This window comes from Hyla sarda, chromosome 4 (genome assembly GCF_029499605.1).
Source record: "Hyla sarda isolate aHylSar1 chromosome 4, aHylSar1.hap1, whole genome shotgun sequence".
NCBI classification, from domain to species: domain Eukaryota; kingdom Metazoa; phylum Chordata; class Amphibia; order Anura; family Hylidae; genus Hyla; species Hyla sarda.
Genome location: NC_079192.1, coordinates 203,161,431 through 203,188,168, shown reverse-complemented (window position 1 = coordinate 203,188,168; position 26,738 = coordinate 203,161,431). Strand labels below are relative to the sequence as shown.

At 39.2% G+C, this 26,738-nt stretch overlaps 1 protein-coding gene across 27 annotated transcripts in view; it reads right to left on the bottom strand.

Annotated features, from left to right (window-relative positions):
* CELF2 (CUGBP Elav-like family member 2) overlaps positions 1-26,738 on the bottom strand; it is a 472,395-nt gene that overhangs the window by 57,057 nt on the left and 388,600 nt on the right. For 12 of the 27 annotated variants that reach the window (XM_056573270.1, XM_056573271.1, XM_056573276.1 and 9 more), the window contains exons 6-9: positions 22,689-22,700; positions 22,439-22,518; positions 6,405-6,572; positions 3,508-3,571 (exon numbers count right to left, since the gene is read on the bottom strand). In XM_056573270.1, coding sequence (XP_056429245.1) covers positions 3,508-3,571; positions 6,405-6,572; positions 22,439-22,518; positions 22,689-22,700 — 324 coding nt within the window. The remainder of the gene's footprint in view (positions 1-3,507; positions 3,572-6,404; positions 6,573-22,438; positions 22,519-22,688; positions 22,701-26,738) is intronic. The other 15 variants (XM_056573277.1, XM_056573282.1, XM_056573280.1 and 12 more) reach the window with 3 other exon arrangements.

Below are 26,738 nucleotides of genomic sequence, written 5' to 3'. Positions count from 1 at the left end.
AAACTCTCGTTTCCAACAGGAAACTCCCATTAGAAAACAGTCATCCACATTTAAAGAAGCAGCCTCTTACACTGGATGGATGTGTATCAGTATTGTTGCTAGAGTAGCATTTGCATTATAAACACAGATGCATGTGTTTATGACTTGGTGGCATCATATTATGTTCTAATCCTTATGACATAGGGCAACCATACTGTGTGCCATTTGTGTGAAAGAAAATGATACATTGGATGTTACATGAATGGTAAAATTTATACTAACCTGACGACTAAACATTGACAATTAAAAATAGTGGCCCAGATTAAGTGTTCAAAATGCACTAGAAGGCTGTGGTCACACGGTGTTTTTTGAGCATTATTTCTAGCAGTGTTACTGTTTGCACACATTTTTATCTGCTGTTTTTGCAGCTCAAAACCAGTGTTCGAACTTTGCCAAATTCTGGTGCAATTTGAAACATAAAACTTACTTAAATACTGTTGTCCACATTTTATATGTATTTCAGACAGTTTTTTTCTTCCCTACCCAGCATGGATTAACACTGATGTGAAACCACATGCCAAGACTTTGGTGAGGTTTAAGCCAACTAATAGCTGGTGTAAATGTATACTAGACAGTCTTAAGAAGCACCTGATGTATCAAGCATTCTGAGCAACTTTGATAAATCTCATACATAAACACTTTATAGTCTAGACCTAGATTTACACTGTTGGCCAGTCTTTTTAAAATTTTAGACCAATATAATCTGAATCATGAAGAATCGCCAAAGTCAGGATGCTTAGTAATTGGTCTGTGGAGCTATCTGTGGGGCTATAGAAATAGACCTGTCCTTTCTCACACTTACTGTATATATGAGGTTCTAATCTGTAATTAAATCTTTACATCTTTTTAACATTCAAAAATCCACTAAACAGGCAAATACACCAATTCTCCAACAAGATTGTATAAATAAATTAAATTTATAAATAAATAAATAAATTGAATAAATATTATTGTCCCGGGTGTCAGGAGATACAAATTCCACATTTGTGGTGCAAGCAAGGCTTGACCTGACAAGCGCAGCGGTGCTCTGGGTGTATGGAGTGGGCTCCTGACTCGTGCCCGCTCCGTACTCTGCGGCCCCCGGCTGATTTCCGTAGCCGGGGGCTGCTGATGCAAGACCGCCGCTAATATCCAGCATGCGTCGCTCAGAGGGGTGTATGGAGCGGGCTCCGGACTCATGCCCGCTCCATACTCTGCAGCCCCCGGCTGATTTCAGTAGCCGGGGCCGCAGCTAATAGCCAGCATGCAGCGATCACTGTGGCTGGCTATTAACCCTTTAGATCAACGCTAACAAAGCTGACAGCGACATCTAAAGGGATCTGTGAATGCTCCCTGGTGGGCTAGTGGGGTGGATCACCCCACCGCAGCGCGATCGCGGGCGGGCGATCCACTGTGGAGGTAGCCGGAGGGCTTACCTCTGCTTCCTGCTGTCCCGTGGCTCTGTCATTGATAGAGCCTGGCTTGACTAGGCTCTATCAATGGATCGCAGAAAAGTCTACCGTAATAAAGTGTATAGAAAAAAAATAAAGTTTTAATAAAAGTGTAAAAGACATTGTTTTTGAGACAGAATCGGGATATATCGCGATACATCGTCACCTAGACGGTATTGCGATATATCGGGATATATCGAATCGCCACATTGGTATTGCGATTCAAATTGTATCGCCAAATTCTTGGCGATTCACACCCCTAGGAGTTACCCTTCTGGAGACCCGGGGTTTGTATTTTTGTACTACTTTTGCAAAGATACATTTTTCCTTACAAATTTTTGTAAAGACGTTTTAATGTCAATCTCCAGGATCATGACCTGATGTTTGCCAGTAATTCCTCTCTCTCTCTCTCTCTCTCTCTCTCTCTCTCTCTCTCTCTCTCTCTCTCTCTCTCTCTCTCTCTCTCTCTCTCTCTCTCTCTCTCTCTAGATATATATATATACATATATATATATATATATATATATCTATATATATATATATGTATTATATTAAAGCCCATTTTTTTCCTCTGACAATTGACTCTACATATGGACATGATCATCACTGTGGTCAATTAAATTTTTTCCCAATTTCTATTGACCATCTGCCATTATGCATCATGGAAATTCTGTGGTTACATTAAAATATTCACCCACTTTTTGCACCACTAAAACAAAAAACAAAAAAGGCAAAATATGGACTTGCCAAAGAAAATTTGTGTGCTACACAAAAGCATTGCTTTAAAATGTAAGTCTGTTCTAGTTTAAATGTGATTATACCTTTACGTCAACAAATTGACTCCTTTCACATCTCAGAGCTCTGCCTGTCACTTGTCAACTTAATTTTAACTCACAGGCAAGATTTTTTGTAGTGCAATGCTTCTTGTACAATGCAAAGCATAGAAGAAAAAAAAAATAACTAGTAAAATGACTGCACAGCAAGGACAAAAGAACCTGCTACTCAAACAAAAGGCCATACCTAGCCTGTAATATTAAGTAGGCAGGGCACTGTAAAAAACAGCGAATGACAGAGTCCAGGGCGGAAAAAAAATGGGACGTTTTGTCCTTGTTTGTGCAGATTACATATTCCTTCATACAGTGGGGGTCATGATTAAAATAAAATACAGCCACATTAATGCTCCAAATTGTTTTGCTTTTGCATCAAACAAACAGAAAGCTTTCTGGCAGTTTTTCGCGGCAGGCATAATGGGCATCCAGGCTCTGATTTACCGCACGTCCTGCCTTCTGCAGGCTCCATGTTAAGTTAGAATATCAGCATGGAAGGTCACACAGTGGGAATGACCTTTCACTAATCACTACACATCAGCTACAACAGGCAGAGCTCATTACAGAGAAATTCTTCAACTCGCAGCCATTCACATACAGGCGGGCTTTGATTTTTTGGAAACTAAAAGATAATTTTAGATTTTTCTTTTGGAGGGGGGGAGGGGAGGAAAGACAAATAAACATTAATTGTGTAATTTTGTTGCCTGGGCTTCCTCTGCAACCAGTCCACTCTGCAAGGCTTCAAATGGATTTTAATCCCATATCGACTTGATGCCTGTAATTTTATTTTCTGTCAAAGAAGGTCAGAACATTTTTCTTCCCAGCGTTCACTTCTTTCTGTAAAATGCCTGCGTTGTCACTGAATGGGTTGCCAGGACATTGCAATCTCCATAGAAGTTAAACCGAGGTCCTGTGGTTGTTTTGTCGTCACCATTATTAGAATATGATGCAGCTGCAGGGACTGAAAGCTCTCCTGCCTTCTACAATTGGTTGCTTAGGACAAATGGCGGGTGACTAATGCAGAATAAACTACTGGTTCAACCTCAGAGCAGTTGGTTCAATTTTCCATTTCTAAGAGAGCAAGTGTTTCAATTGAGAATTTAACAGAGGGGTGTCCCTTTTTAACAGAACATCATTAGTGAAAAAGAACTTAAGAGCTGGAGAAAATAGGACATAATTGGCTAAAATTAAATGCTTTTTTCTCCACTTACCAGCCATTTGCTGAATACCGCTAAATGCACCCAGGTTACTGGAGGAGGTGGCTTGCTGCAGGAGCTGTACATAAAAGAAGAAGAAATCAAGCAATGAAACATTCACAAGGAGACAAATTGGCTGCTTGATATGCGTTGCTGCACACAGGGCTTCTTTTTTTTTTTTTTTCCCTTTTCATATATTCTATTTTTGAAAGACTTTTTGCTCACGGATGGACAGGTTATCCCCTGGGTCAGAGCTGTAAATCTCTATCAATGTGTAATCTCTGCATAGAAAGGAACACACACACTAGGAGGACTCAATAAAGTGACTGCTTTAAAAACAATTAATCAATTTAGTCTTTTTAACAGCCAGGTGTTAAATACATCTAAACTGACACAGCGCGACTAATTAAAGCCCTCCATAGTATTGGAGTTACCATAACTCATCTTTAAAGATTAGTCACATTTTTTTCCCCGTCTTCCTCAAATGTCTTCTTTTCAGTAAGAGACTGAGATCTGAGCTTCTGCAGCACCGGATCGGTACGTACCAGCATACATTTATATGATTATACGCCATAAAGTTTTAACCATAGAAATTTCTAAAGCTCTTATGTGAATACTGAAGAAGCATTAACTATGATTTACACTAATAAACCTGAAGGCCCCTTGAGTTAGAAACTAATTACTCATTAAATGTCAGTGTTGCAGAAAACTAGTTGTTCCACATCCATGTTATAATTTACTGTGGGCTAATTCTAAACAGGTAAGACATCCGGAGGTGTTTCTTTGTTACAAGAAGTGCGTAGGCTAATGTCTTGCAGTTTTCTGGAATTGTGACAAAAGGCTTATTCTTTCCAACCTCTGTACCTTTGTTAAATGGTTCATGGCATTTTAAAGTAAAGGGCAACTAATCGGGCTATACTAACTGATGAAATATGTGGTATGTAAATCACAGACCACCTTACCATGTTAATAAATAGCAAAAATCGCTTCTTCAAACAGTAATTTGAATTCACATTTTTTTTTATAAATTAAGAATATAAAATGGTATTTTTTTATATTTAGCACTTCATTAAAGAAAACCTGTCACGTTAAACTTGGAGAATAATCTGCCAGAATCATGTTATAGAGCAGGAAGAGCTGAGCAGATTGATACATAGTATTGCGGGAAAACATTCAGTATCACTTGTATTTTAGTCTATTAAATACTGCATTTCTTATGCTTAGGAGTCCAATGGGCGGTAATGATCAGTGACTGACTGTTTTCTTTATGCATGCTTATAGAGGGAAGGCTATCACTTACTGAGTAGGACCGCCCACTGGACTCCTAAGCCTGGATTGAGGAATGATTTTAATCAATAAGTTATATTGAATCTTTTCCTACAATACTATATATCATTTTGCTCAGCCAATCTTGCTCCATAACATGTTACTGATAAGTTGGATAACATGTTCATGGTGACAGGTTTCCATGAATAAGAGAGCTTCTGAATAAGACGTATTAAAAAAAAAAAAAACTTTTCTCCCTACAGCATCCACTGAACTATGCAGTGCAAGTAAACCATGCAATAACACTCAAGCCTGTACATAGCCTACCCCTGCCTCACAGTCCCCAATGTATAGGACAACCATGGGACAACCATATATTGCACAGGGCAAGTATCTGTGTTGTGTATATGTCACATTCTGGTACCTCTTAAAGGGGTAATCCAGGGAAAAACTTTATTTTATTTTATATATATATATATATATATATATATATATATATATATATATATATTTATATATATATATATATATATGCAGATAAAGTCAGGCTGCTCACCACTCTCGCGTTTGCTGCACTATCTCGTGCTACGGACACCGGTACCGCTCCCGGCTTAGTAGAAATCACACAGGAAAAAACGTCCGGCACTCGGGAAGATGCAGGTAAAACTTGTCAATGGCTTTATTCACACGCTTAAGGCAGGACACAATCTGACGCGTTTCGCACACTCAGGTGCTTAGTCGTAGATCAAGCACCTGAGTGTGCGAAACGCGTCAGATTGTGTCCTGCCTTAAGCGTGTGAATAAAGCCATTGACAAGTTTTACCTGCATCTTCCCGAGTGCCGGACGTTTTTTCCTGTGTGATATATATATATATATATATATATATATATCAACTGGCTCCAGAAAGTTAAACAGATTTGTAAATTACTTCTATAAAATAAATCTTAATCCTTTCAAGACTTATGAGCTAGAGTTGTTCTTTTCTGTCTAAGTGCTCTCTGATGACACCTGTCTTGGCAACTGTCCAGAGTAGAAGCAAATCCCCAAAGCAAATCTCTTCTATTCTGTGCAGTTCCCGAGACAGGCAGAGATGTCAGCAGAGAGCACTATTGCCAGACAGAAAACAACAACTCAACTTCAGCAGCTGATAATTATTGGAAGGATTAAGATTTTTTTATAGAAGTAATTTACAAATCTGGTTATCTTTCTGGAGCCAGTTGATATAAAAAAAAAAGTTTTTTTCCTGGATAACCCCTTTAACTGCTGTAATGTTTTCATACAGTGATGTTCAATTCTGTCATAGGGAATAAGCAATACACATAATTCCAAGGCCTCTTATTATAAATACCCAAGAGGAGCAACTAAATAAAAAATCCTAGACATTCTAAAACGCCTGCACCTATGTTGTTCAGACCATTTCAGATCAAATTTGTGATTTGAATGATGTAAAAGCCAATAAATCTGATGGCGGAGTTGCAATCTGTGTATGTATACATGTAGAATTCAGTCATGAAGACGTATATAGGATCTTTTCTATTTTGCATGTCCTGAATTATCACATTCCACTGAGGTTTTACCTCCATAACATATCAGGGAACATAAACAGTACTTTACAAACATAATTGTTCTTATTGTTGACACGCACATTACTTACTGCCAAATACTGTGGTGTAAGTCCTCCTAATCCAGTAAGGTTCCCCCATGTGGCAGTATTAAGCTGTTGCATTTGTTGTGCTAGTTGTTGCTGTAGACGCCTCTGCTCCTTGTCTTTCTGTGTATCAGCAAATTTCACCACTATTGGTGAAGAACACCCCTAAAATAGGACAGATCACAACAAAATGGATATAACAACGTATACAGCATGAACTTCATGATTGCCACTTTTCTACAATATAAAGTAGGATAGGTTACTTACTGGAGTCCACATGACTAAACTTACACACTTCTTAGTGCTGGGTATCTTGTAGAAGCACCTTAGTATGTATAATGAACACTGTACAAATAGCATTAAAGAGGTTACACCAGAAAGTGTACCATTCTGTAGGTCGATATAACAGGTATAGTAACTGGATAAGTAATATAAAATCATGATCAGGGGTCCTACCATAGAGCACCACTGTGATGTGATTTGTGATGTTCACTAATAGACCTATAAAGGGATGGACTGGCCCATGGCTCTACTGGGAAAAATCCTGGAAGGCTGGTTGGATCCAGGGCTGCATTAACTTTTTTTTCATACAATGCATTTAGTGCTGTTGCACCAAAAAAAGGAAAATGCAAACTTGCTCTCATCAGACAGCCACTACGGACACTGAGAATGGTGGGGTCCTGGCCAGAAGTGACACCACCAAGCCATAGAGCCACTATAGAGAAAGAAGAGGACACATGTGCATGGTAAGCAGGTTGGATGGTACAGGCTTTGAGAGACATGAGTGACTGAATGCAGGGTAGCTAATAGAGTGAAATTGCCGAAAGTGTATGGAAGAGCACAGAACTGATTTAGGAAATTAGGCTAAAAGCAATGGGTAGAGAAGGAACACATGGCAGAGGCCATGCTCTTGGCTCATATGTATATTGTACACTGCAAAGCTAGTGCTAATGTGTACCCACATGAGGCCAATTTTATAGTTTATTTAGCAGGGCAACTTAACATTGTCAATCAGTCACTGGACTGCACATCTCAAGATATCAAAATATTATGTTCTGATATTATATATTAAAATATGTGATTATTGGTTCTTAACATTATTCTTTATTAGGCCTTGTTCACATTGCTGTCAGATTTCGCTATTTGGAGTTCCGTCAGCAATCCAGCCAGAAGCATGGGAGTTTAGCAAAAAAAAATAAAAAATAGAGTAAGCACTATTTTTTTCTCCGCTAAATTCCTGTAAAATTACCGGATCACCAACGGACCCTATGCAAGTGAATGGGGTCTATTGGGACCCGATAGTAGCCGTTTGCATCCAACCTGTTTTAGGGTCCGATCGGCTAAGAAAAAAAAAAAAACTGGTCGGATGTGAATGAGGCCTTATTCATTTAATTTATACATTGTTTAAAGTGTAATTGTCATTTAAATTAACTTTTGACATGTCATGCAGACATGTGAAAGTTAAGACTGGTCGAGTTTTAGTGCTGAGACCTTTAGTGCTGAGTGCCTCCCTTTATCAGTTCTAGCTGGTTTGGTGCCCAATGCAGGAAATATGCTCATACACTATAATGAAACCAGTCTCCTGCAGTCTGTTGGATTGTGTACTCACCCAGGGAGTGAAGCGTGCTGCCATGTGCTTCACCTGGCTATAACTAACCATTAAAGGGGGTCTCAGAACTATATATATTATCTCGATATAAACCAGGCTAAAAGAATCCAGTCACCAGACAGTAAATGTATCCTGCTTTTACTATCCAGGTAAGAAGAAGAGGGACCCTCAAAAAATGAATTCTAGGTTGTCTCTTGGGTGGTCTGCTTTAGTAGTTTCCACTACCTTCAGTTTCTGTATCTCTTGTCCATGAAATTCTGTAATGCTGCACTGATACATGGATGCCATATTCTGTTGAATTTCACTTTAAGCATTTTAACACTCTGTTATGAGGCCATTCAATATAACTACCACTTGCAGGTTCACAAAATATATTGAAGTAAATATTTCCGATTAGAGACCTGCCACTTGTTAGATAATTTGAGCTAAAGAATCAATGCGTTTGTACCAGGAAATGTTCTCCTATGAATTATCTATTTTGTATGCTGCCTGACATAAACAGCGGTAATTATGTAATACAATCAGGTACAAAAGAAGTTTATCTTAAGGTTTGATAACAGACAGATGGGGCTGCGCTAGAACGGAGCAAAAAAAAATAAAGAAAAAATTATCATAAATATATGAAACTGAAATACAAAGCAGTTTGCCTTGATATCTTGACTGTAACCTGACATCCCATTTCTGGGAGCTCCCTCTCAATGCAATACATAAAAACAATTTCTTCATTGTATACCTATCTTATTCATTTTTCTCTGCCTGCTTCATATTTCACAAGTTTGTGAATTTCAAAAGCAGATGATATTATGAGAATTGTAATGACATGTGAAAGTGTTTTGCTGTTGAATGAAATATGTTTTAGAAAGATGAAATATAGAGGAACCAGGCCTAGCATATACTTTATAGCATTTAAACTGTTATGTCAAGATATATTTTTATATTGCTGGTGGGTAAAAAATAATGTTGATAAAATATATAAATACATATGGGGCTGCCCCATAATAAACGTAGGTGGGGGCCACCTCTGTGACTCTGAATTAAGGCCCCCCAACCTACGTTCTTGGCTGGAGAGTAGGACGAAGATGCGCCCAGACAGTGGCGTAACTTGAAGATGCTGAGCCACATGCAAGAACTGTTGCAGGGCGTGCAGCTATAATGCTTCATAAAAAGCACTAGTCTAATCCAATAGGAAAGAGACCTTATGGGCCCACCAGGCTCATAGGCCCCGGTGCATCCGCACCATCTGCACTCTCTATAGGTACACCCCTGAGCCCACTCCCCATAGACTTGAGTTAGGTGGACTTATCCACTGGAAAGTTGATAAAAAGTTGTTTATGGGGGTAAACCTCTTTTAAACCCTTCTTGACCAGGCACATTTTGGGCCTAGGGACACCACCAATTTTTATTTTGGTATTTTGTCTTTTTCTCCTTGCCTTCTAACACTTTAAAGACACAGTCCATTTTTGGCCTTGAGGGTTTATTTTTGTGCTTTATTTTTTCCTCCTCAACATCTAAGAGCCATTTATTTTCATTTTTCCAGTTGTACTTTGTAATGACATCTTTCATTTTACCAGTATACATATGGAAAAGCAATACATATATTTTTTTTACAGGGTTTCATTTTTATGTAAAGCATGGTAAAATAGACATGTAATCTTTATCTTTACACTGTATTATCATGGATGGTTTACAATGGAATCAAAACTAGTGTATTTTTTATTCTATTATTGTACTACTTTAAAAAACTTCAACATTTTTTGACAAAAAAGGATTTTATAAATTGTTCTATTTTGACCTCTTTAACTATTTAATTTTCCCACATACAGGACTGTATGAGGACTAGTTCTTCACTTTTAAGTGTCCCTCTTTTATAAGCAATACTTGGCTCTATTAGTAGATTAGTACATCTTGAGAACTCGCTTCGCAGAGACACAATGCACTGCATACCACACTGTAAACGTAGGGCATGTGGCATTAACTACCATGGCAGCCATGCTGTACATTTATGTCAGTTGGGAAAGGGTTAAGGAGAACCTGTTTCATTTCACAAGTATTTTGATTTGTCGGCATAATGTTATAGAGCAGGAGGACTTGAGTAGATCGGTATATATTTTGTTACAAAAAGATGTAATAAATCTTGTAATTTATTGAATAAAATCCCTGCTTTAAATTATATATCACTCTCCTCCGTCTGCCCTGCTCGTAATCTGATTTCAGATCAGAAAGCGTTTTCATGACAGGTTCCCTTTTGTCGCAAACAATCATTTTTGGCCCGCTGTATTAACAAGGATGGTTTACAGTGGAAAGCAAACTACTGTCTTCCATACTGCTTCCCAATGGCCATTATCATGTCACAAATGCGCATGTGGGCTACATCTGTAACCTTTGTAACTGACATGAACATGATGAATAGTGGTATATAAGGTCCTAACTAGCTGTCCCCTAATAGGATAACCATAAATGTAGTTTAAGTGTTAGAACTGAATGCATGGCATAAGTAATACCTTACATGTCAGCAATTAGTATTTCCTATATTATATGGCCAATGTAGGATGATCTCACCATAGGTGACATGGTTTTCTAGTAATGTGATATGATCTCATTATATGTAACACTCATGTAAAGTGGTGTAGCATGGAGGTAGGGTTGGGGCTGGTAGCCCAGGGTGCAAAATGTATTGTATGCATATCCACTCACTTTACTCGCATTTGCAGGGGCACATAATACAGTAAATACAGTAATGTACAGAAGCAGAAAGTCCAGTAATAAACAGGATTACCTGCTCCCGTACATACATTTCACCAACAGCTCAGTGTGCTACAGAATGTACTTGCAGGAGCAGGCACTTCTGTTCTGTCCCGATTTCCTGCTCCTGTACTGCACAGCAGCACAGAACCTTTTCTGAGGTCCACTTGCAATGACGCCATTTCATTATTCGCAGCCTGCTGGAGATGTTCTGGGCCACTCTGGGTGATGGAGCAAAAAGCTGTGTCGAAAAGGGCCCGGGTGGAAGGTGAGTTTGTTTAAAAAAAAAAAAAAAAATTTCGTAGGGAAAATTACCTTCCAACTATGGTCATCCTTGAAAGGAAGGGGAAGGAATAGTTTACCTATACCTCCTTGGGAGTTCTTTGATTCAATTGGGATGGGGGAGGGTTTATCTACTTACTGGGGGCTTCTACCTAATGAGGGGAGTTATCTATCCACTGGGGACTTCTATTAAGGGGAAATTACTTACCTAATGAGGAGGGATGATCTTCCTACTGGGGCACCTGCCTAATGGGGGAATTATCTATCTAATGCTGGGGCTATTATTGATGGGATTTACTTACTCACCCCTATGCAATACCACTGCCCCTCCCCATCAACCCACTTTCCTCCTCACTAATACTATGCAGGGCACCAAGGGTAGGGAAAAGATAGGGAATGGGCTGAAAAAGTGTGGAACCTAAGGTGTTTGTCTGGCGGACACAAGCCATAGGAATAAGTCTTTATGGAGGTTGGAGCCAGACAGAAAACAAGGGAAAAAAAGACTCCAAGAAGACATCAGCTGTGTGTCACTGAATGTAACCGCATTGTAATTACTTAAATGGTCTGCAGAGCCTGTGTAGAGCTGGGTCAGCATTAGTATGTTGTTACTATACCAACACTATGTGTGTGGTAATAATGGTAATGGTCATGGGGTGGCACAGTTATTTGTCCCTTGTATAGGGGTATATTGGGTTGTGCATAGTGGTTTTTATTTCCTAACAATATATTAGTATTAGTAACAAGTTATCCTTGTATTATTTTATTTTTTTAAACCCCAACCCTTTAGAAAATCTGGCATGCACCCTTGGCGAGAGGCAATGCATACACTGTATCCGTCAGCACTCTGTTATATTCAGATACCAGGTTGGGGGAGCACAATACTTTGCTTTGTCGTGGGTGCCCACAACCCACATGCTACATCACTGTGTGACATAACCTAATATTTTACCTTAATAACAATGTGCATAAGAGACATGTAAAAAGTGACTTTACCTAACAGGTAGTCAGAATTTTGTCAGCACACTTTTGCTTCCATAGCAGATAGAAATATATGCTGTGGTCTGACCTAAGCACTCAAATGGTCAGTGTAATCTATCACGTGGGAATTTTATTCAACTTATTTATTGAACCAAATGTACCAGACTAGTTGCCTAACTGCAGGGTTCGCTGATGGTATGGAATTTATTTTTTTTACTCTGGTTCGGAATTTATCACCATCATATAATCATTTATTTGTTTTGTTCTTTATATAAAAAGAGCAGAGGCTAGACAGTTTACAATGGTATTAAACACAGAAAATACCAGCAGGGTTAAAGTCACAAAGGGACGTGTACACTGTTATCTTAGGAAGCAAACCTGCCATCAGGATAAATGACAGACTAAGTACTTTTCAGGCACGCTTTGGACACAAAGCACTTTTAATGGGAAATGGCGAAGCTCCAAGGGGTTACAAGTTCTGTATTAGTCACTGCAATTATCAATACTAATTAGTGCCTCACATTACAAAAATGCCACAAGTAAACACATTTAATTAATTCCCTGTTAGCCGGACTGTGTTCTTCCTGATCTCCGATGGATTCAAGGCAGAAAGTTCGGGAGACAATAAGACTCCATTCCGCATATGTACAGTCTAATGACCAATTCCTAATACGTAGGGGAAGTAGCATTAACAAATTAAACTTCCCCAATTATGAGAGTATGGTCTCATGTAGTCGCTGTCATGCAGCCAAGACATAGCTTAAAACTGTGCAGACATGCTATTCGGCATGGTTTTCAAATTGTAAATGAGGACCTGTGGCCAATTAAAAAAATATCTTAAAAATTAGTAATTTGTATTAGTTTGTAGTCTCTGGTGTCGTGATTACAATGGCCTTTTATTTTGTTTATATGCCATCCCCAATAGTCCAGTGGGAGGTAACTTTGTTTTAGAAGGGAGTGTGAATCTTGGCACCCTAAAAGGTTGGGTTCACATATGTCCAGCGTATACCCAGCCTAAAACTCAATGCAATTGATGCTACAACTGATGATAACATGCCTCAGTTGTTAAACATCTGGTGTCCACTATCTCTGAATGCCGGACAGGGGAGCGCAGCAAGATGCATGACGGTCTGGCATGTCCAACCATCTGGCAACCAGATTGAGACGCTGGATGATTGTGAACTGTCTCATTCACATCAATGTGATCGTTTCTACCACGCCGATGCACGCCGGAAGAAAACACTGCTGGACAACTGATATATGTAAAGGGAATCATACACAGGGTGGTTATTGGCCAAAAAGGCCGATATTGCCCTTTGTAATACAATCAGTAATCAGCAGATGAATGAGCAAATGCTTGTTGTTTTGCGGTTCGTCTTGTCAAAAAATTATTTCCCGTCGGTTACACATTTTCCTGTGTAATAGGGCACGTGCAACCAAAAACTCATGACAGCATAGGACTGCACAAACAATCCAGCGATTGTTTGAGCACCCCCGTATGATTACCAAGCCATGTAATAGGCTTCATAAATAAGGACTTATCTATAAGATTGCCACTCTTTAAAGAGTCGCCACTACGGCACCGCGCTCTCTGCATGTAATGACGGGCAATACAGGGGCCGGAGCATCATTATGTCACTGCTCCGCCCCTCATGATGTCATGGCCCGCCCCCTCAATACAAATCTATGGGAGGGGGCGTGGCGGTCGTCACGCCCCCGCCATAGACTTGCATTAAGGGTGCGGGCCATGATGTCATAAGGGGTGGAGCCATTACGTCATCCTTTGGATAGGGGATAAGATGTCTAGGGGCGGAGTACCCCTTTAATCTCAAAGTGGTGTGTATCTGAGTTTTAGGGAGATGTCAATTTCACAAGATTCATGCTACGTGATTCTGCGTCTTAAAAAACATGGATTAAAAAGGGATCAAAAGGTTCCAAATACCAAAATTGGTTTAAATAAAAACAGTTTATAATTTGAAAAATAAGACCCACACAGCTGTTTAGACAAGAAAATAAGAAATTATTAGGGGTCAGAATATGGCATCCGCCTGAAGGTGTCTTATTGAACATATGGCCATGGTGCAGAGATAGACCTGATTTCATGCTCAAGTCAACATCCTGCATAAGGGTATGTTCACACATACAGGATCTAGCACAGATTTGATGCGCAGGATTTGTAACTACCATTTAGTCATTTAGTCATTTAGTTTACATTGAAATCTGCAGCAGAAAATCCTGTGCTTCGAATCCTGCATACGTGTGAACGTACCCTAAAAAGGACAGTAGAAAAATAGATGACTGGCATTGGATTCAAACAAAAAGTCACTTCTACTGTATCTATGTACAACCAATTTAAACTGCATGTAAAGCACTTGAAACGTATAGCCAACACTACCAACCTGGTCTTTAATTATAGCCATGAGAAACATCAGAATGACCTCAACAAGGACATCAATTAAAACAGGTGTCCAGGACCAGGACTGTTTGAACCTCACTGACCAGCTAAATGTGTCCATCTTTGCCTCTCTTCATGTTAGCAGCCATAAGTTTCCTTTATTGATGTATTATAGAGTTCTTTGTTTTATGTGGCTAAAACTGTAAAACTGTATTTTATTCTGTGCTACTTGGGAGTATATATAAACCACAGTACCATAATCATTTATTTAATATACCGTAGTTATAATTGTGACCACTAAGGCTGGTGATTGGCTGGAGTGTGACATGCATAATGTATAAGGATGTCATTGGCCCAGATTGACAAAACTCCCAACATGCCCTGACAGCCAATAGATGTCAGGGCAAGCTGGGATTTGTAGTGGTGAAACAGCTGGAGGCACCCTGTATAGATGAACAAAGGGCGGAAGTGTCGGCCCCAGCAGGCATCATTGACGTCGCGCCTGCTGGGGAAGTCTACCTGTAGTGAGCACACTACCAGGCAGACAAAACTGCATTTTTTATACAGTAAAAATAAAAATTAAAGGCGGGGAGGGGGTTAGGGATAGATGGGAAATAGGCAGGGACAGAGAGGGAAAAAAAAGGGATGGTGGGAGCTACCCTTTAACTGTGTCCCAGCACCTATTCAGCAAGCATGAAATAAATGAGACTTTATTCATATTTAGCAATTTGTGTGCAGAAGTCATTAGAGAAGACATTTCTTAACTAATGCCTTCTTCACACAACGGAATTTCCATGGCAGAAACATCTGCCAGGGAAATTCCAATTCCAGCCTCCATAGAAAGAAATGACAAAATGGCAAATTCTTACTGCGGAATCTGCTCGGAAATGCATTGTAAGCTGGGCATTTCTCAGCGGTTCTTGTGCCGAATTTTTGCAAAAATTACACCATGTGAACATGGCTTAAGAAGAATTTTATGTAACAACTTTTTATATAAAAAAAATCATTTGCATCTTATCTTACATTATGCTATATAGGCCCAAATTTATTAAACTATGTGAGAGAAAAAGTAAAGGGATTTTTCCACAGCGACCAATCACAGCTCAGCTAACAAGCTCTGGTAAAGTAAAAGCTGAGCTGTGATTGGTTGCTGTGAGAATATCACTCTCACACAGTTTGATAAATCTGGGCCACAGTGTTTGATTTCCATTCTCGCTTTATTTAGTGCGATGTGTATTTAGAGGAGGGGTCTCCTGATGTTTCTCATTGAGCATTTTACATGCAGTTGTAATTGCTTTCACATTAATGGGATAAAAGTAAAGTTTTCTGACCCAGTGTATGTCATGTTTTGCTTTCTAAGAAATTATAGCCTTTCTGTATAGGGGTATGTTCACATGTACAGGATATGCTGCATGTTTGTGCAGCATATTTTGTGCAGCTGATTTTGCTACCCATTACCTTCAATGGGTAGCAAAAACAGCTGCACAAAATATGCAGCAGATTATGTATGTGTGACAATACCCTAAGCCTATGTTCACACAGTTTTTGAGTTGTGTTTGAACCATAAAACAGCCATATTATAATACACAGATTACACCAAGTTTTTGATGAACATTATTATGGCCGTGTAAGGCTGGGTTCACATATGTGCAGCATCTGGCACAGTTTCCCTGCTGCATGCAGCGGAGGGAAACTGATCCCATTCATTTGAATGGGACAGTTTACAATCATCCAGCGTCTCAAATTTGATGCTAGGTGGTTGGACACACCGGAGGGCACCAGACAGGGGAACCCAGCTTTCTGCGTTCCCCTGTCCGTTGCCCAGAAACAATGGACCCCAGATGCCATACAACTGATGACAAGTTGTCATCAGTTGTGTCAAGATATAGGCTGAGTTCACCAATGACGGATGCCGGACATATGTGAACCCAGCCTAAGCAAAAATCTTATTTTTATGTAATATAGCCAATTTTTCAGCAGTTTTGGTGCTTTTTTTAGTGTGTCAACATAATCAAATCCATATAACGTACCTAAATAAAAAGTGCCAAAATTCCTTCCAAAATCAAAATGGTGCATGAAAATACTCTGAAAAGCAATAAAACCTTAATATTTGAGGCCCAGTTTGCTTGTTTTATTAAGCCTCAAAACATATTGGATGACAATAGCCTAAGGATCTACAGATTATGTTGTTAGGGTAGGGTCACACAGAGCACATCCAAAGCATTGCTCATGCTGCGAATGCGCAAATGACCATCACTAGTGTGAGCTACCTGATGTGTCACTCATGTGTCCTGCGTGTCTGCTCATAGCAGCAATCCATTGCTATGAGCAGACACACAGGGGTCTTCAAGTCTGTATTAAACTGCACCCGCATGCGCAGGTTACTCTCAGACATCGCGCCCGCTCTTAGCCTAGCTCAGGGAGCAGTGGGGAGCAACCGCAATGTTTGTGAGTAAACTGCATATGCGGGTCCCATTTACTACAGATCCCTGGACACATGGACGCAGCAGGTAGCTCACTCTAGTGATGGTCATTGGCTCATCAGCAGTGTAACCCTACCCTTAGATATTTATGCTAGATAGTCTATAGCCCAGATTTATCAAGCTGCGTGACAAAAAAAAGTGAAGTGATTTTCCCATATGACTGGTGTAATTTATTTAGTGTATGATAGCATAAAAAACTGTCTCATCCATCGGTGTGTATTTGTGAGCTAGATATATTACATGTGATCCCCATGCATTACAGTCACCTAATCCATAGAGACTATACAAATACACACCAATAGATGAGACAAATTCAATGGCAAGGTCAGATTTTTGGTGAAAGTATTTGAAATTTTACAGATGTTTCTAGATGCTTATTGAGAAGAATACAATGAAAACAGATAACGCTTGTCCTCGACAGCTAATAACATAATAGTCTTAATGAATACAATGTCTGGATAGTTTCCTTTTCACTTCACACTCTTTTCTCTTTTTATGTGTTGCTTGGAGACAGTTTAATGCCTGGAAGACTGGCTCATTGTTTTCTAAACTGGATATAGGGGCTGAAATCACGATTCCTTTAGCTAAGCATACGATATATGAGAGCGTGCATCCAACCACACAGTATATACATTCACTGTAGAGAAAGAGTGTGAAGTGAAAGCAATAGAAATATATTACAATTGTTAGCATTGTAGAACTGGTATCAATAGACACAGAGTGTAACCTAAAGCCCCTGGGTCCCCAATGCAAAAGCTGTAATAGGGCCTCTGACCTACTGTAAAAGGTATAATGATGATGTCTTCTTATATGATATTAAGGCCTATGGGCCCCTTCAGACATCAGGGCCCAGTTGCAACTACAACCTCTGTACTCCCTTTAGATCAACTAATGAATACAATACATACTGTAGTTTAACCATATATCCGTTGCACAATTTGTGTTTCTACATCTGTGACTTTGAATAAGGGTGGGTTCACACTACAACTTCACTGTATGGGAACCGGATCCGACCGGAGTTGAACAGTGAATGAGCCAACCAGAGTCAAACAGTGACTCTGTTCGGTTCATTTTTGCCCCGTATCTGGTTTTCTGACTGCACCTAAAACTGTGGTATCCCGCGGTTTTAGGTCCGGTCACAAAATTAACCGAAGTTGGAATTGAGAATGCCCGAACCTTCTTTTTCCCAGCCTTATCTGCTGGGGAAAGTCAGGAGGAGCCCATGCACATTAGACTGTTTGATGATCCTACCAAAATTGGCAGTTTCAGCAGACTTTTTTCTAATGTGTATGGGGGTCTTAGAAACAGACCGTGATCAGCCATATTCTTCAGAAATCCATTATGTTTATGTATCAGCTGACAATGTTGAGTACCTATCAAAATCATTAGGCTAAGTTTCCACTTGTTTTTTTTTCTGGCAGTTTTTGGATATCTGCCACTGCAGTTTTTGAGCCAAAGTCAGAATTGGATCCATAATGGAGGAGAAGTGTAAGTCCTTCCTTTATATGTCCTATTCCTTTTGAATACACTTCTGGCATTGGCTCAAAAACTGCAGTGGCAGTATTACAAAAACCACTAGAGAAAAAAAGAAAATGGAAACTTAGCCTTAGGCATACATTGTTCTCAGGCTGGGGCCTGACTTTTTATCTCAGGGTCCAGAGTGGAGGAATCCTCTCTGCTTATAGAAAATACATTCCTAAATCTATATGAAGGGAACAAAGTATATCTTTGCATATGACTATATATAAAGCTGTTGGCATTATTTAACCATGAAACGTGGGTGGCTCTTGCTAAGGTTTGTTTGTATTCTAAAGCCATGAAGGCAATACACTGGAAGAAAGAATTGTGATTACAAGTTGAAGATTTTCAACCAAAGTTCAAAAGTGCTTCTCACAAAAGAAGATAGATTTACGATGCCAATCTCATTACATCTGGAAAACGGAAAACAATTAAATTATGACATTTTTCATGCACTGTGCTTTTTTATCTCTCATTTAACAAAGCCACAGATTAATGGGTCACAACATGATGCCATAATGATGATATAGTACCCAACATGCTCTGGGAGACACTAGCATTGCAAACAAACATACATAAAAAGAAAGCAAGAGAAGAAATGCAAGTATTTTGACAGGTTTTGATTTCAAAACATTGCACATAACATCACGATCATAACCAAGAAAATTATTATACACAAAATTACACTATACAGAACACAGTATACGTGCATGCTGAAATCAATCAGTAACATAAGCTGCAATATTACTGTTTTTTGTGCAAAATTCAGAAAAACCATGACAAAATCACAGACTAAATATATTGTGTGGAATATGCTTGTCTTCCCCTTTACCAGTGTAGGTGATGTATTAGTGTTCTGTTGCTGGATAACTATGTTCCCTTTTACCTCTAGAGGGCGGTAAATCTCAGTGTAGTAATTATGTGTTTTGTAACAATATTATAAAATAACAGATCCATGGTTAGAAAAGAATGTGTGACTGGGGTCTATACATTGCTTTACTGTAAGTTGTGTTGGATGCTTTATATGCCTTCCCAATGTTTGTTTTGAGACATTATAAATCTTATTGTCAAATAACTATTTTTTATTTGCATTAGTTTATCGCTTGTTGTTGTTTTGCACATCTTGCACAAGCTATTCACTACCCAGGAGAAGGCAATACAATGTTACAGAGCACTTCTTGGTTCTTTTTTGAGATAATATATATTAGTGCAACAAAAATGATACAGATAATTCTAATTCAACACTAATTGGGCCTATTAAATACTTTAATATTCATGTCTATGGGAGGGGGCATGGTGGCCGCTTGCCCCCTCCCATAGACATGAATGGAGGTGGCATGATGTGGCATCACAAGGGGGCCTGGTGTGATGTTACGTCTCCAGTCCCGGAAACACAGAGGTTTCCGAGACTGGAGCTGCAGCACAGCATAGAATGCGGATGCTGCACAGAGATTGTGGGGGGCTCAACGGCGGGCCCCCTGCGATCAGACATCTTCCAAAGGATAGGGGATAAGATGTCTATATCCAGAATACCCTTTATAGTTCAAGAAGAAAGCAAGCATGTTTATAATGGGAGATATTTTTAAACTCATCTGGAAGGCGAGGAGTGACAATAAAGTGGGGGAAGGTTACGACTTCAAATATGCCAGAATTCTGGCTCAATTTAGGCCAAATAAAAAAAAAAAAACAAGCATGCATGCCTTGTGACATATTTGATATGTTTTAAACATGTTTTGTGTTTCATTCAAAATGAAGGGGTAAAGAGTGGTGTGGAATGGCATAAAGGGTGCATGGCTTGAAATGTGAAACTATGGGACAAAATTAAAGCCAAGGCACAAAATATTTGGCAACAGAATAGAGGAAGCAGCTCAGTATGTAACAAGTAGAAATTACTTCTGCTCATCACTTACAGACCAGAAGCTTCTCTATCTGAGAGCATTATATAATAATGTTGGGTATCAGGGTTTATGAGAAACTGGGGAATCCACCTCTACAAAAGCAACAATACTATATAGCTCACACTATAAACATGCAGATGTTTTACTGTTAATTTCTTTTTAAATAAACTATGTTTGTTAAAAAATTAATATATATGTGTGTGTGTGTGTGTGTGTGTGTGTATTTTTGTTTAAGGTAGAGTTTTCTCCATTTTTTTCTATGATCATTGAAAGCAACAAACAGAGCTGTGGACCTGGCAGAGCATAACTGAATTCCTAGAAAGCGTGATTGATCACAGGGGGTTGTATTACTAGATATGGCCTGTGCAGATTTACTAGACATATCGCTATGGTGAGATTTTATCATCTACCTTTGTGTATATAGATACAATGAAAATGTATCTATATGAGAAAGTGCAGCGTGTACAAGATTGCCTTACAATGCCAGAAAAATATTAGTGTCATTTGTCTTGCGGTTTATAGGCTTTTGTGCTTCTATATTTGTAGCTTTTAAATCTAAGATTCTTCCTCTGCCGAAGTAGTTAAAAAGATGCCTTAGCTTAGACAACTTAAATATCACTTTGATAAAGTGGGAACCAATTTTCTGTGTAGGATTTCAAAGATATAATTGTGCGGCCGCAGCGGGCCAAGCTGTAATTTTAGAAGTCAGCGCTCTGTTTCAAAACGAACCTTTCTTTTTAATGTTTGGGATAATTGCACCACAAGCACAGGTGGTATTGTGGCAATGCGGCACTGGATTTGTAGACATTTTTTTTCATCGGCATTTAGATTAACACCATATTTCAAATATCTCGAGGCCGATATGACATGCTCCATAAACAAAGGACATTAGGATAAGTGACAGACATGAATCGGATTGGATCTTAGTTTTCAGGAATATAAATTGTGTAGAGTTCTATTTTTGTACTGGTATGTTATTTCCTAGAGATTTCTTCCTCTTGGTTTATCTCTTTTAGAGGCTTATTTTATTGATATACCAGTCTCCCAGGATTTTTTTTATTAGTCTTTAAAGAGATATACTGTTAAAACAATAGCTAGTTGGGCTTAAAATAAAAATGTGCAGTTTAGAATTTAAGGGCTGGTTTGTCCTGAGACTAAAAGTGAAAAACTAGGTGTCACTGGTGATTTAAAATAGGAAGCTCTCTCGAGAAGCCACCTGCTGGCTGTTGACTCAGGACTACTGAACCGAGGTGACCTCAAGACTGGTAATTGCAAGGTTACTTAACAGAAAAGGGATGATATTAATCAACCATTGGCTTTTCAAGTCCCATTTTTGAGGAAAAAAAGAGATCACTAGGTTAGAGATGGTTTGGTTATGGAGAGTCAGTGTAATACATAATGGGTGACTAGTATGGGGTCACAGCTTCTGCCCATCAATAGGCACTTTGGAAGGTCATTTAGCAGATGCAATTGCACCCTCTATTTCAGTTTTGTTAGAATTGGAATGTACAGGCAGAAAATTGCCTTAGGCGGAAAGACTTAATTAAATGGAAACATTTTTGATATTTCGCTGTGTTATTTTAATAGGGGGAATGAGCAATATCAAGATATATCTAACAACTGCTTATCACAAAGGATCAATCCAACGTGTCCATTGTTTCCCCAAACATCTGTCTGGCAGGAAACATTAGACATCTCTGAATGATATAACTCTGACTACTCATCAACTTTCTCACCTAGACAGTCCTAAAGGTTCTAACTAGTACTGTCTTGCGCTATATAAATGGGAAATGGAAACAGAGAACAGGAACTATTTAATCTACTCGGAACAAATATAATTCTGTTTTGGTATGCCTTTACTATCCAGCCACTTTGTATTTAAAATGGATGTGCAGATTGGATGTGTTGTACCTGAATTAATCTGGAGTATGTAGTTCTATGTGACCTGGCAGTCCTATCACTTGCAATGAAAAAGCTTCAATGAATGGTGTAATGAGTGTTCGGGAGAGGTCTGGGGTCTTTACATCTGTGATTGTCATGTTAACAGTCTGAACAAGAGAGAATGACTTTCGTTTTACCCAATCATTTGCACAAAGAAAACAAAGAAAGGGCAGATGATACAGTACCTCCATGGTCTGAGACTGGTGCATGGCTTTGATTGCATTCTGTGCCATTGCCCTTGTAGAAAATGTAACAAACGCACAGCCTGTGGGGACAAGGGGACAGGGGGCAGGAAAGACAAAAAAAACAACAAGACAAAAGGGTTGGACGCTTGTTAAACCAACACAATCTACGAGAACGGCCACAAGACGACACTGTTCTCAGTAGTACATAAAAGTAACAACTCCTGGAATTTTTTTGTGGTTTGGTACTTACAGTGCTGACTTGCTAATCCGACCATAGAAGAAAGGAAAAAAAAAACAAAACAAAAACAAAATGGGGAAGTGTTCTTTTCAGCCACAGGTGGACACACATTTTTAGAGAGAGATAGAGCTACAAATATTCAGTCACTGACCATTGCATTTCACATTGATACCAGATAAATATATGAGCATTTATAAAGAGACCAAGTTGTACTATGTAATTCATAAAATACCTGCAATGTACACTATGGTCATACATGGTAGGATGTGCTAGTTGAGTGGGGAGGGATGTGTTTCTTTTAGTACTTTCTAATATCCAATATATTCTATTCCAAAGGTGCTGGGTCTGATATGAAGTTGATACAAATATCTATGTATCATCAACACAACATCAACTGGCTCAAAGGGCATACCTATAACCCCCCCCCCCCACTTGTCTATTTAGTTGTACACATTTAGAGTTGAGTTTTAGCAGGGAGGGGGGGGGATTGGGTTGGGGTTCTTGCCATAGGGGTGGTTTGTGACTCATTGGGCCAGTTGATATTTGATAGTTCATCAATTACCCCTCCTCCAACTGGGGGTACATGGGTGCATTGGGGTTCAAAGTAGTCTTGAATATCTAAGTGTCAAATTCATTCTCTATGGTGGAAATGTCAAAATCATCAAATCAAATCTTTCATTTTGTGAAAAAAAAAGAAGCAATCTGATTGGTTGCTTTGGGCAACTGGTCAACTTATCCGCTGCACAGATTTTATAAAATTTCTCCCTATATTTCTGACCACTTCTGAGACATCAATGTTCATTGTGGATTTCAACTGAATAGGTGCAGTGGTGTATAGAGACCTTTTTACTGGCAATGTTCCATGGGAAAAAAGTATGCAGTTAGCTTTCCTAACCCTTTTGGAGGAGAGATAATTTGCCAACTTTTGAGTAATAATGTAGGACAAAAATAAATACATTGTAGAACATTTTATGACAAATTGTTTTAAACCTGCTTTGACAAATGATCTTAAAGAGGTACTCCAGCGCTAAGACATTTTACCCCCTATCCAAAGGATAGGGGATAAGATGCCTGATTGCAGGGGTCCCGCCACTGTGGACCCCCGTGATCTTGCATGCGGCACCCCATTACAATCAGTCCCCAGAGCATGTTCGGTTCGCTCCAGGTATGATAACTGGCAATCACAGGTCCGTAGCGTTGTGAAGTCGCGGCTCTGCCCCCATGTGGCGTCACGCTCTGCCCCCTCAATGCAAGCCTATGGGCTTGCATTGAGCGGCGGAGCATGATGTCACATGGGGCGGAGCCTTGACGTCACAATGCTCCGGCCCCGTGATCGCCAGTCATCAGACCCGGAGCGAACATGCTCCGGGGACTGATTGTAACGGGGTGCTGCGTGCAAGATCACGGGGGTCCCCAGCAGCGGGACCCCCGAGATCAGGCATCTTATCTCCTAACCTTTGGATAGGGGATAAGATGTCTTAGTGCCGGAGTACCCCTTTAAGTACCAAACAAAAGCTATACATATATCACAATATGTTGTTATAGAAGTTGTGCATTGCTTTAATTTTTAAAACTCAATTGTTTTGAAAGGGAATCCACCACCTTTACAAATGTCTCATCACAGTTCTATAGCATGCTAGTTATACAGTTTTACAGCCCCAGTTAGCATTTTTGGGGAGCTGTTAATATGTGCACTCATTCTCTTTAGTTCAGTGGTGAGGCTTTACTACAGACCTTCTTAGGAATTTTTTTTTATTATGTATCAAATGAGGTAAACAAGATTTTTATTTGTGGTTATGTGCAGTTTAACATAAACAACACCATTCAAAGCAAAACATTATTTTTAGTGGAGTGACCCCAACGAAATTCAGAACTGATCTGGCTAATGTCAACAAAAAGATTTTAGCAGTTACATAACCTAAGATATTCAGTCACGTGTCATGTACACATTATTTAACGGGCACCTGTAAACTTAAATTACTAGGCATGGAAAGATGCAGTCCATGCTGGGCTGTCAGGTTTCTGAAGCAACCGTAAGATGCCAGACACAAGTCCTATTTATTAGAAAGGGGCTCATGCATGGAACTCACTAAATGTTATATAGTTGCCAAAGGAAATGTACCACCCAGTTAGTATGTGACATTCCACATCAAACTGAAAAATGGAATTTGGCAATAGTCCATGTTTACAGGTACCCTTTAAATGTTTACTCAGTTATCTTCACTCTCAATGCAGTTATGATATGTTGTATACGCTGTTGGTACCAAGAAAAACAGCCAAGAGGAATTTGTTTTCCCTGCACCGGTCCAGATTCAACTCCCTAATATACATACAGCATATCCAGTAAATTTTGGTATAGATTAACTTTTAAAAATCATAATACAGTTTACTTTTCATTACAATGTCCAATAACGTTGAGTAGCATTTCTTTACTTATCTTGTACTGGTTTTACGCTAGCCGATGCCTTATCCAGTGCTGCATTCAATTACAGGGCCGTAACATTTTACTACAAATGTTGTCATTGTGCTGACAGATACACTATAACATCTAAACTAGAGGCCTATTATGCATTGCAACATATCATAATACATTGTAAAAACTTAAAGCAGGCCACAGTTACAGTATATTATAGCTGTCAGACAATTGTTGGCTGTTATCAGCCTTAAACAATGAAATAAACCCCTATTAGGATAACTGACCCAATGTTAACAGAATTTCATAACAAAAAGAACACAAACGTTTGCGGATCAATAAATATTTTATTAGTACAAAAAGCATAAAAACTAGATAATAAAATCACAAATACAGTGATAATAATCACAGTGGATCAAGACTAAGAGCGGGGGCTAAGATAAAAAATGGATAGTACATAATATAGGGAAAGACATGTTATGATCCATCCTCAGATTGTGGAGTATAGCCCACAAGTGTATAGTGGAAAATACCCAAAAGAAAGAGTAACATGAATTACAATAAGAATAAAATACACTTATCAAAAAGGAGTAAGATACATATAAATCCCCAGTGGGAAACATGATCTACTTAACAACACACTGAACCCAACGTTTCGCTCACTGCTTTGAAGCCCCGGATGAAGCAGTGAGCGAAACGTCGGGTTCAGTGTGTGGCTAAGTAGTTTGTGTTTCCCACTGGGGATTTATATGTATCCTACTAATTTTTGATAAATGTATTTTATTCTTATTGTAATTCATGTTACTCTTTCTTTTGGGTATTTTCTACTATACACTTGTGGGCTATACTCCACAATCTGAGGATGGATCATAACATGTCTTTCCCTATATTATGTACTATCCATTTTTTTTAAATCTTAGCCACCGCTCCTGGTCTGTTATCAGCCTTTCAGCACATCTTGCTGAATACAAATATGTATGTTATTTCAACAGGGGTAGGGGATAAGCATTTCCAACACTTATTACAGAAAAAAAGAGAGAGGTTTAAATCCAATCTGGTAGATTGTTGTTTTTTCTCATCATGAGAATCTACGGAGGTCTGTGATGGCCCATTCCATCCTGATGATGTTGCATCAGCAACGCAACATGTAGAGGGCACGCATACTGTTTTTAACATTTGGTCTTGATGTTTTTGTATCTACAGAGTGGATACTGCAGATTCACCGTGACTCAAATAAGCCAGCTGCTATAAATACGTTTACTACCAACATCAATACCTGAGTTTTAGGAAACACTCTTTTAATATCACAATAAAAGTGAAGTTTTAGGGGTGGGCTTTAATAGGGTTTTTTTTTTTTTTACCCCGGACTTAGGCCCATGGGTTTGGTTATTGTACATTGGTGTCCTTACTCACCTGTGGTATAGTTTGTGAATTTGGTCCAGAGATTTGAGACAACTAGCGGCCCTATCCACTTCCTCCATAAATGTGCACATTCACATGAGACAAACATGCCTGACATAACTGAGAGAAAGGACAAGGGGCTATCAGAAGCTTTAGAATTCAACCTGCCTGATCCTGTTTACCTGTGAAGGGTACATGTGAGGGGACAAATCAGCAAATTCCCACTGTAATCAGCAGAAATTGCTGCT